Here is a 12,152-nt window from a genome sequence, read left to right as displayed (position 1 = left end):
TATTAAGATAATCTCCTGCTGAGCATTTAACCTGTTATGCTGCTTTCTGTGTCTCCTATAGCCTTGTTTTTGTTAGGCACTTTTAACACATTCTGTACTGCCTGACAAAGAGAAAAAAGAGGGCAATACGAACAATAAAATACTTTTAAAAAATAATAAAAGGGAGAGTGTCTTTTTGTTTAGATAGGAACACCTAGTACCTTCACCTAAGGCTTTCGAAGTTACTTGCACCAAGCAAGACGAAGAAACAATGCTCTGCACCTGATGGGCGCTGTCAGGTGACTTATACACAGGAAGACCCTTTATAATACCTTTAGGGGCCTGCTTTTCTCTTACAGTGAGAGAAGTGTAGACATGGGGTCATGATTTGACCGATAGAGAAATGAATACATGAGTGGGGAAGCACTTCGTGAAGGGTTTATTCTATACACCAAACTCAAGACTAGACCCCTTTAGACAGATTTTCAGACATACTGGCCAGTCAGCATGGGCACCTTCACCAAGAACCTGGCCCACAACTGTCTCTGTGTCCATTTGTATCCTCCCATACTGCTCTGGTAGTGCTGCCTGCCCACCACAGTCCCCATCACCAGTGCTTTTGGGGGTAGCAGCTAATCTTCCCTCATTCCCTTCTTCAACCACTTGAAGAGAGGTTATTAATTTAGCCTTTTTGAGTGGTTGCTGTTTCTTGAATCAGATTAGGATATATCCTAATATTGCATACAGGGCTGAGGTGGTGAAAGTAGGAGAGAGCTACACTACATCCACAAGAAGGTTGAACAGGAATGTTTTTGTAGTATGTCCCATGGATTTATGGATTTATGTACCTGTAGAACTGCGGGTGCTTAGTTACAAAGATGAGACTGGCATCACCCCTCCTCCACAGGACTATCTATGAGAAAATGTCAGATTCAGCCATTTTTCTATCTACCAAAATATACTTTTTAGGCACTGTGAGTTGTTGGAGGAGCATTAATATTAGTACAAATACCAAAAAATTTGTTAATAATAATATCATTTAAGGAACTAATAATATATACTTTACATGGAACTATGTTTTCTCCTATAATTCTCACAATAACCTTATCATTCTTATCCCTATTTGTCAGATGGGAAATTGAGGGTTACTAAGGCTAACTAAATTTCTCAAAGTTGTAAATATTAATTATTTTACATGAAAATATTATGTAAGGTTTGCATGCTAAGTATTATTAGCTTCTGAGCAAAAGTTGTATTGAAGTTGGGTCTGGACCCATTAATTCACTATTCCTCAACAACATGGAATGTTAATAAATCTGATATCAAATAAGTTCGGGGACTGTTACACACCATCCCCCTTCTTGGAAACTCACAATGTGCATTAGCATATTAATGACTCTGAGAGATCCTGTAGAAAAGAAACTTGTTTGTTTTACAGAGAATTTTCCAAGTTTAGAAAAACAGTGAAAAGCCTCCAGAGACAGTTTTGACTCCATGAATATTAAAGTTGAATAAATTAGTCTAATTTTATGGTTGATATGTTTACTTAAATTTTGAACTAAGACATTTAGTTCAATATCTGTTGGATATGTGGACAGCAAATATTGATTTTTCATATGCTTCTCTTCACTCTGAGAAACTCTCTCTTAACACATCCATAGATTCTTTTCCTATAAATTAACCAAGTCACTGCTGGAATGTCAGTATAAGTGTATAGATTTTTGAAGTCAGAAGTAAGGATGAAATTTCTCTTTTGTTTGAACAATATACATAACATAGTAAATTCAAATTTTTTATTCCCATGACATAAAAAAATAAGGTTACACACTTGTATGTTTTGTGTGCCACATCAGCTAATAAGAAGGGCCTGAAGTGAGTAAGATTTACTGTAACACTCTATTCATTTCACTGTTATATTTTGATAGCTTTTGACGACTCAGTTTCATACAAAACAACATATCTACAGTACTATATTATCACTATAAAATAAAATTTAAAGAGAAAGTGTGTAAAATTACAGTACTATATTATCACTATAAAATAAAATTTAAAGAGAAAGTGTGTAGAATTGTTTAAAATAAATTTCAATGTTTATACATTTATATCCCTATACAATGGAGTCAGCATACCTATCTTCATTTTTTTCCATTTTTATCTGGTTTTGATAGGTGTATCGTCCTGTTTCTTCACAGGTGTTTTGATTAGCCCATCCTGATTTTCCATTAGCATGAAGTTTTGCAAGATCATTTCGGAGCCTTTCATTCTCATATTCCAATTTGTTAATAGATGTACGCCTTGAATGTTCCCTGTTAGTGAAGTCCATACTCTAGAGAATAAAATAAACCATCACTGAAAAAATCGTTCCTCATAAGTGATGCATATTTTCTGTGCGTTTGGATCAGTGTGCTGGAAAGGCCCTTTCATTAGAGTCAAGTGATGTGGCTCTACCTCCTATACGCCCTTTTTTATCCTTACCTCATGACACATTCAGTGATAGTTGCTGCTGAACACAGCACAGTAAAAGCAATGCATACACTGCTGCCCATATTCCAACAAAGAAAAAGCTCACTCATGCATTAGGGTTTTCTGTATCTAGAACATATTGGCTGGAGTTCAGTGTTTTTGTGTATGCCTTCTGGTGTTGATTAATAATGGAATTGATGTACATTTTAATTTGAAAGATTTTTTTCTGATTAAAATAATAGAAAATCATATATTGATTCCCTACTGTTGGGTGATGCTACAAAGTATATACTAAATACATACATAAGAGTTGAGATAGTGCCCGTTTTAAGCAATGTGGCTTCGTGATAAAGTTTTACTATCTGGTTTTGTCTGCCCAATTTTTTAACGTGTCTTCATAAGAGAATAAGAAACATGTTTAAACCACAAAATAAGAAGTTTAGAGCAAGAAAAAAGATTTCTGATACAGTTTGAATTAAATGCTATATGAAGTTTCCTAGGGAGAGTCTGAACTTTTCTTCTCATAAAGTTTTTAAAAATAGTATATAGTTTCACATGAAAACTCATGAAATGCTTTGAATGACTCTACATAGTTCTTTCTAGTCCTATGATTTGAATGTCTATGAATTGTATAGTTGCTGATTAAACAGTAGTTCTTTACTGTCAGAAGGGTAATATTTTAGCACAAAAAGAATACCATGGATAAAATATCTTTGAAGCTCCATATTTCTATGGTTAAAGTCTGTAAGACTATAGATGAGTATAGCTTAGAACTTTCATTTTGAAGTTCCTAAATTTAAGGTTTTGAGTGCCTTTTCATATGGCACTACATATTAAGTGTTAAAATTCAATACATATTAGGTATTAAAAGAGTTTACCTGTTTTATTTTTTTGTTTCAAAGGACACGCCTTCCTACATTTTCTATTTACTGCCGAATGTATTATAGACACTTATAAATTTTTAGAAAAGTCTCACTTTTGAATAAAAAGAAATGCTCCAGGAGGGCAAATTTCCCCCAAACAGTACAGAAAGGTTTATGTGCTTATATGTTCATTGACTACGGTGTCCATCAGAAAAAGACCATCGAAGGTATTTCTCAGCTTGTTAAGCTTTTAGTATGTGTCAATATTTGCTCATTTGAGATACACCAGTGCAGATAAAAGAGTCATCTACAGTTTGCTTTAAAAGAGAAAGGACTGTTTGTTCTAAAATTAGAGCACACTAGTGGTAAATACAAAGGAGGCAGAGTATTATAAAATTTTGCCCTACATAAAAAAATATTTATATGAATAGATCTGATAGAAAAAGGTCATGGAAAAGATTCAAAATTTTGCTCTTAAAAAGATATCTACTTGTCCAAGTACAAAATTCTTGATGGTTTGCTGCTCAATTACAATTTCATTCAAACTTTTTCCTCATAAAACTAGATATTATTTGTGACTTTTTGGCCCAATGTTAAAGTAATTAATAATGAAAGTAATGATCTCTTTAAAAACCCACAATTTTCTAAGTGCACCATAATTAAATAAGTGTTGTGAGCATGACCTGGAAGAATACATAGCTAATGTATTTACATGATTTATATTTAAAAGTATATTCCATTTTCCTTGTCATGTTTTTTGGGCTCTCTCATTTCATGCTTTTTTGAAAATGCTTTTCTAACAATTTCAGGAATATATCCTCCATTAGATGGTTATCACTGAAAATAGACATTGATTAAATTCTACCTCTATATTTTTCATGGGTTATTTTATAGGTTTGTTATCTCAATTTTTTTTCCTTCAAAATTTTAGGGTTCCATGGTTTTAATCCATTTCTTTATTCTTAAAATTGGCAAAACCTCCTGTGCCTATTTACTTGGACACACTAGCATGAGACCAGTTGAATTAATGAAGTGTCTAAATAATAGCATTTTGTATGTGTTCTTATTCTTTTAAATTCACGTACATTCAACAATAATAGGTAGGCTAACAAAGTATATCTACAGAAAGATTGGCTTTAATTATGTTTTATGGTAGTAGGCTGATTTTCAATATGTAAAGGTGTTTTAGATACTTGTGAGGGTACTAATTATTTATGCTATTATTTTATTTAGCAAACTTTATGGATAGTGAAAGGCAAATTAGTCTGAAAAATTACCATAAATTCTGAGTTCTGATTAAATTTGATTTTATGACACCTTTCTTAAATGAAAGAAAATTTGATAAATATAATTACAAGTCTAAGTCAATACGGAATCAAAAAAAAACTATCATGATAAACCTGATTCTTCATTAGCTACCCAGGAGCAGAATAAAGCTAAACCCCTCACCTTTCTCAATGCAGTCAAGTTTTTGCACAAATCCAAGGAAAACATCTTTTTCGGAACCAAGAACGGCTTACTAGTTCTGTTACTATTCTAAGAATCTCACTGAGACCTAAAGAAAACTTACCTATCAGGTGGTTAGTCTCACCAGGACATTCTCCAGAGGAAAATGGGAACTTTCATAACCTCAAGCATACAATGGGGTAATGACTGAGTGCAGGGCTGCTATTCTTGCCACTGGTGGGTGCCTTTTAAAATTTTTCTTTCCCTCGGTATAAATTAGCACGGAGCTTCACAGTCAGTCAAGCAGAAAAGTTCTCAAAAATATAGTTATTTAGGAATGACCTACCTTAATATCACTAACTTCACTTGCCTAGAAAGGAAAAAAAATAATTGTTATTTTAATTATCCAAGTACCATATATTTTAGAAGATCTAAAAATAGTGACATAAATATTTGGGGGATTTTTTGCCTGAGGTAAAATTTCAGCACCAATTATTTAATTTTTTATTTACTTCTCCATTCTTATTATTTCACAAAGAATTAACTGATTGTCTATGTAATTAATTTCACACATAACAGATATGAATTTTCTTCATGAAATCTTTAAGCTGAGTGCTAAATAAGTGACATAATGAATTGTAAACTCTTGAAGAATTATATTAAACTCTTTTTATTATTCGATAGACGCTTGAGATTTTTCTCTTTGGGGCATAGCTTGACTATTTCAATGACTGAAGTAAATTCCAAATCATCACATACAAAAAAAATAGAGAGCAAGTATAAAGTCAACTTCCTATATGAATTACAATCATACATAAAATATTTATGATTAGACACTATTTTAATAAGCATCACATTGAGGGCCATACATCAATGGTATTCCATTTTATGATATCTAAATATCCAATCTTTAAACAAATATATATTGTACATGTATGTGCTGAGTGCTACAGAGGTAATCGAGTATGAAAAAGTGAACCTCCCTTCATAGAAAATACAATAAAATTGAGTAGACTAAGCTACCATATATGAAAATATAGTAAATAATATGAAGTATAATTATGTGTTAAAGTATGTTGCACCAAGTAGGAACTCAGTTTTTTGAACCAATTAAAAGCAACAAGATGGACTGAGATCATGCAGGAAGTGAGGTAAGACAAGGCTTTGCCAATGTCCTTAATGATATTAGCAACGGTTTTCATAACTTTTCATGCCTCCTAGACTACAGCTGAAAACTCAAAAATGCACAAGTATTTATTGAAATCCTATATGAAATCCTGTATGAAGAGTATAAAATATAATCTACTTCTTTTCACAAGAAGTCTATGACTGATGAGACAAAACATACATACACTAAACAATTAAAAAATAAAAGGAGACAATTCAAAACTTAATGCTAGATTTTAATAAATAACAGTGCTAAAAAAATGTCAAAGAAAGGAGAAATAAATGGGGCCTAGAGCAGCTGGAGATAAATTCATGGAGGAGATAAAATTTAATCTAGATCTATAAATCCAAAAGCCAGTACTTTTAAATACTAATAGAATAAATAATCTCCATGTGAGCCAGACTTAACAAAAGAGAAAACTAAACTATATAAGCTTAGGAATAAGAAAGGAACATAAACACAGAACATAGAAGGAATGAAAAGAATTATAGGATATTACTACTTTCAACAACAAGGAAACAAATTGAAATGGGTAAAGATTTCCTAGAAACATACGAATTACAAAAAATAAAACCTAAGTAGCAGTAAAATTTGAATACACCAAGTACCCTACTTCACTGAAACTTCAATGTCCAGATGGTTTCATAGCTGAATTCTTTCTAACTTTTAAAGAACTGATAATTCCAATATTATTTAAACTATTATACCCACTCATAAAGATGGAGAGCTTCCAATTTATGTTATAAAGCTAACATAACTTTGAAACAAATAGAAAAAATGAGAACTATATACAAATCTCATTTATACATATAGAGAGTAATCTCTAATAAAATATGTAGAATCCAGTAATATATCAAAATTGTTAGAGTATGACTGTTATGAGTTGAATTTTGTCCACCCCCATGCTTTCAAAAAAAAGAGATCTGTAGAAGTCCTAACCCCTAGCATCTCAGAATGTGGCCTTATTTGGAAATAAGATGTTTACAGAGGTAGTCAAGTGAATATGATGTCATTAGGGTAAGCTCTAACCAATGTGACAGGTGTTCTATTAAAAAAGGAGATTTAGAAACAAAGACAGACATGCATGGAGGGAAGATATGAAGAAATGGTAAGAAGACAGTCATTTGAAGATAGAGATACAGGGAAAATGCCATGTGAAGACAGAGGATTGAAGGGGATGCATCTTATAAAGGCAAGGATTGCCAAAGATTGCTGGCAAACACTAGATGCTATAGAGAGGCAACAAAGAACCACCCCACCCGCAATGTTTCCGAGGGAGAATGGCCCTGTCGACACCTTGATTTTGGACTTCTAGCTTCCAGAACTGTACTTTAAGTTTCTGTTGTTTGAAGCTATCCAATTTGTGGTACTTTGTTATGAGGGCCCTAGCTCCTGAATACTGTGACCAAGAAGGTTTATTTCAGGAATTCAAATGTGGATCAATATTAGGAAATCTGCCAAACATAGTCTATTGCATGTCAACAAATTAATGAATAAAAAACACATGATGTCATGTACATTGAAAAGGCATTTAATAAAAACCAGCAGCAAATCTTAGCTTTAAGTAAATTAAGGACAGAAGGATATAATAAAGTCCATAAATCAAGAACAAATATTATCTTAAATAGTAAAACTCTAAAACAATTTCATCTAAAATCAGGAATTGACAAATTTGTCAGCTATCACTATTATTATTTAATATTCTCTTGGAGGTTTTAGCAAATGCAATATGATAAAAATAACTGATATAAATAGTAGAAAAGGAGAAAACTGTTTTCACTGATACAATCTATCTCAAAAAAAAAAACTTAAGAACTTAAATGTCTACTAGAATTAAAAGATAATTTGGCTTTTCTTCCTATATTAACAATAAGTTCTTACATATGAGAAAAGAAAAGCAGTAACAAGAATTATAAAATACTTGAGAATAAATTTAAGAATAAAGGCACAGAACCTATACAAAGGAAATTGTAAGATCTTACTGAAGAGCATAAAATAAGATATGAAGAAATGGAAAGCCATGTCATATTCTTGGATGAGAAAATATACTATCATAAAAACACCAATTCTTTCAAAATTAATATATAAACTTAATTCAATTCCAAATAGAATCCAACAGGAAATTACCAGGGGAAACTGGATAACTCGAGCTTCACATTCATATAAAAATTTAAATTAGGTTCCTGTTTTCTATCACATGCAAAATTACAATTTGAATGGATTAAACGTAGATGAAATATATAAAAATCTTGGAAGAAACTCTAAAAACTGTATATATTGTCTAGAAGTTGGAAGAACCTTGTTATTCAAGGAAGGAAATGCAGAAGCTATAAACAAAAAGATATACATATTTGACAAATAGAAGTTTAAAACTTTTTGGCAAATCATAAATAAAAAATTACAAACAACAAATTTAGAAAAGTGCTGTTATAAACTGACAAGAAAGAGACAGCCAAACAGAAGAATGAGCAAAGAATATAACTAATTCATAATACACTGCCAAATAAATACACAAAAATATGCTCACGATAGTCAGGAAAATGCAAATTAAGGAACTATTGAGAAATCACTTTATATCCATCAGACTGATAACGATATAAAAGAATGATAACACATATTGTTGATAAGGATGAAAAAAGGGTAGAAATATGATTTGACAACAAATGTTTTAAAATTAAAACATACACATCCTTTGAATCAGCAATTCCATTCTTAAGAAGTTATTCCAAGATTTATATATAAGGATGTTTTTTACAGTATTTTATGTTTGTGCAAAAATCTAGAAACAGTTGAATTAATTATAAATGAATTAATTCTGAAAATTAGTTGAATAAATTTTGATACATTCTCATCATTGGATATTATTAAGCCATTATTTAGAATGAAATAGACTTAAACCGATTGACTTGTAAGGATTTGCAAAGGATATTGTTGAGTGAACAAAAACAACACAGAGAAATGTGTATAATGTAATCCAATTTTTTTAAAAAAGTGAAAACCCCTAAATAGGTATATGATTATATACATGTAGGTATATATACATATATATATTCACACACGCATATGAATTCATATATATGAAAAAGTACAAAATGCTACTTACTGAATAGTTAACGTGTGTTATCTGGTAGGTAGATGGGATATGAGGTAGCAGAGAGAAATAGAGGATAGCAAAAAAAAAGACTACTAAAATTACAAGTATGTAAGTTATGATTTGATTTATTAAAAATTATATATTTTACATAAGTATGTATTTTTTCCTAAGAAATTAGGAAAAACCAAAAGATGTTTTCTACTTACTTGTAGAGATGTCTATGCTATATAGTCAAAAGGCAGTTTAGAATAATGTATAGAGTATGCATTTATTTCTGTAAAAGAACACTTAACTAATCCCCTGTATATGTGTGCATGAGCAAAGGAAGTTATAGAATGCTATACACACTGGTTTGTTAGCTCTGAATATCTCTGGAGTTCAAACTAGTTCTGGGGACAGAAGTAGGGATACTTAGCTTCTTCTTTGCACATCTTTGCATGTTTTATTTCTTGAAAAATAAAAACAAATAAATGAACAAAGTCCAATGTTTACAGAAGCCAGAGTGAAGCAGGCTCAGCAGGGGCTGTGATGACGTAGAATACACACCTCAAAACATTCAGATAAGACATTTAAAAAATATCACAAAACCATTTTGTGAGAGAAAGGACATTCATGGAAGCGGGATCCAGTTTAATTTCTTGTGTGTCCAGTGTTTAGATAAAGGTCCTAGGTGTCAGACAGATTTTTTGTAACAGACAGAGAGACCGCATATACTTTACTTCTTATCCATCTATAGTACTCCAATCGCCAGGCCCAAAGGAGAAAGCAGAATGCTTCCAGAACGCTTCTACTCTTTGATGCTAGAATATGGACTATTATGAAAACAAGTACATACTATTACAGAAATACAGTATCACGACTTAAGAAAGGACCATGGGAAATACCTAATCCAACTTCCTTATTTCACAGCTGAGGAAACTGAGGCCAGGTTAAACAATTACCATACTCATCTCTTATTCTCTCCATTCTCTGAATAATGGAAAAATTATTTCAGAATTTAACAATGGTATTTCATTAGTTCAATAAGTAATCGCTATCATATTTACATATAAAAACCAACCCTCAACTGTTATATTAAACAGTTGAAATGAAAGGCACAGAGACTATTTAAGTTGCCCTGTATAAACCTGTAGAACCACTGGTTAAAACCACAAGGTCGACTCAGTCATTCATTTATTCATTCATCTTTTTATTCAACCAACATCCACTGAATACTTACTAACCCTGATGCTGTGAGGTGCTGGTTTATTAATAAAACGTTAATAAGACACAGTTCTTGTTCACCGTCTAGTGGGGGAACGAGAAACTACAAAACAAGTCAGACCAAAATACAAACCAAGTGTGGATGGAACAATTTACTCTGGAGTTTCAGAGGTGGCTTCATCAAGGGAAAGGTTGACACTTGAGTCAGGCCACATAGGATGTGGGATTTCAGAGGCAATAGCAAGAGCAAAAGCAAGGAAGTAGCATGTTTGAGGAAATGATAAGAATTGAGCTCAATCTAAAAAAAAGAACAAGAAGGAAAACCAGAAATTCAAGTACTTTAGACAGAAGATAAAAATAAGTTCAACCCCTGCGCAAGATAATTTGCCACTCTATAGGAAGTGCTCAGTAAATAATGTCTGGGTAAATCCTGACCAACTAAGTAATCTCCGTTCAATTTACTGAATGATTTCAGCATGTTACCATGTACCGTCCGGGGTCTAAATCTCCCATCATTCCTTTTAGATGTGTATTTTCAGTTCTGACAGCTTTATATCTCATATCTGAGACCTGAAAGGAGATTAGTAGATAAGAGTGAATGTAAAATTCATAATTAAAGCTCACAATTCTATTATAATTAATTTTATTTTGTTAATTAAATATTTTCTATATGTAGTGAAGGGAAATATTTCTTAGGCATGATTATTATAAATCAGGTATTTTCATTTAGTTCTTTAATTTTTGGCAGGCTACACTTTATGCTCCTTTCTGATCAGTGCTAAACTAAAAACATACTTAAAATAATGATTCATTTACTTTTTCTTTCCAATTCCAAAATTCATTTTCTCATTTCTATTTTCTACTGTATGCAAATTATCACAAGAAAAATCACAATTTTTAAAACATGTTTGAATAACTATCTATTAAATTTCTTCACTGATTAATTTTTACAATATACAAATATGACTTTCATGTTTAATTTTGTTCTTTCTGATATTTCTGCCAAATTTCCTCTTTTTTGTGACTACTTCATTTTGTCTCCTAATTTATATTTTTCACTGATTTCTTCTACTTGACAGTACTTTGACATAGTATCTGCCCCTTTATTTATCTAGGGCTCGTTTCTATATAAAACACTTCCCTTAGAAAGACTTACTTTTGTAAATTACAAAATATATTCTCCTTGATAAAAACCTAAAAATACATAAAAGAATATAAAAGTGAAAAGAAAAATTCATAGTTCAATTATCCAGATAACTGTTAACATGTGTAAAATATCCTTTCCTATACAGGTTCAACCAATGATACTATCCCACCTATACTGTTTTCCTGTGTGTTGTACCAATTAATCACAGTCTAAGTCTTAATAAGTGGGCAAAGGCTGACTCTTCTCTTGTTTTTATAATACACAGGATTTAAATAGCCATATTATTTCTGAAGTGATCCTCAAATGCCTACAAAGTTATACAAATATAGTGGACAATTTGGTGACAGACAGATGGGAGGGAGGTTGGGGGGCTGGGAGAATGGGGTGAAGGGTTAAAGAAGTACAAATTAGTAGTTGATAGTTGGTCATGGAGATGGGGAGCAAGGCAGAGGGAAGGCAGTTAGCATTAGTATGATGGCTAGGTGGAGGGCCAGAGGAGGGAGGGAGCAATTGGGGGGAGCATTTTATGAATTATATAGGTGTCTAACCAATGTACTGTATATCTGAAACTAATTAAAATAAATTAATAAATTTTAAAAATGCCTACAAAGTTATTGAATGGTACTCTCAAATCCTCTACATTTGAGGTTAAAAAAGATAAACCGTATGCTTTCAACAGCAGGTCATCAATCTGATAATGAGTAAAGGAGGAAGAGAATTTCAAGATACAAAAGGAAGAAAGGAAGGAAGGAAGGAAGGAAGGAAGGAAGGAAGGAAGGAAGGAAGGAA

The 12,152-nt window shown here is 32.1% G+C and overlaps 1 protein-coding gene across 1 annotated transcript in view; it reads right to left on the bottom strand.

Moving 5' to 3' along the window:
• Window positions 1-12,152, bottom strand: part of DEUP1 (deuterosome assembly protein 1) — a 65,966-nt gene that overhangs the window by 9,872 nt on the left and 43,942 nt on the right. Inside the window, exons 11-12 of the mRNA XM_006907471.1 lie at window positions 10,700-10,786; window positions 2,109-2,305 (exon numbers count right to left, since the gene is read on the bottom strand). Of these exons, the coding sequence (XP_006907533.1) occupies window positions 2,109-2,305; window positions 10,700-10,786 (284 nt within the window). The remainder of the gene's footprint in view (window positions 1-2,108; window positions 2,306-10,699; window positions 10,787-12,152) is intronic.

This window comes from Pteropus alecto, unplaced genomic scaffold, assembly GCF_000325575.1.
Source record: "Pteropus alecto unplaced genomic scaffold, ASM32557v1 scaffold12, whole genome shotgun sequence".
Lineage (NCBI taxonomy): Eukaryota > Metazoa > Chordata > Mammalia > Chiroptera > Pteropodidae > Pteropus > Pteropus alecto.
Note: the sequence above shows the minus strand (reverse complement) of the source record. Positions and strands in the feature narration are given on the sequence as shown.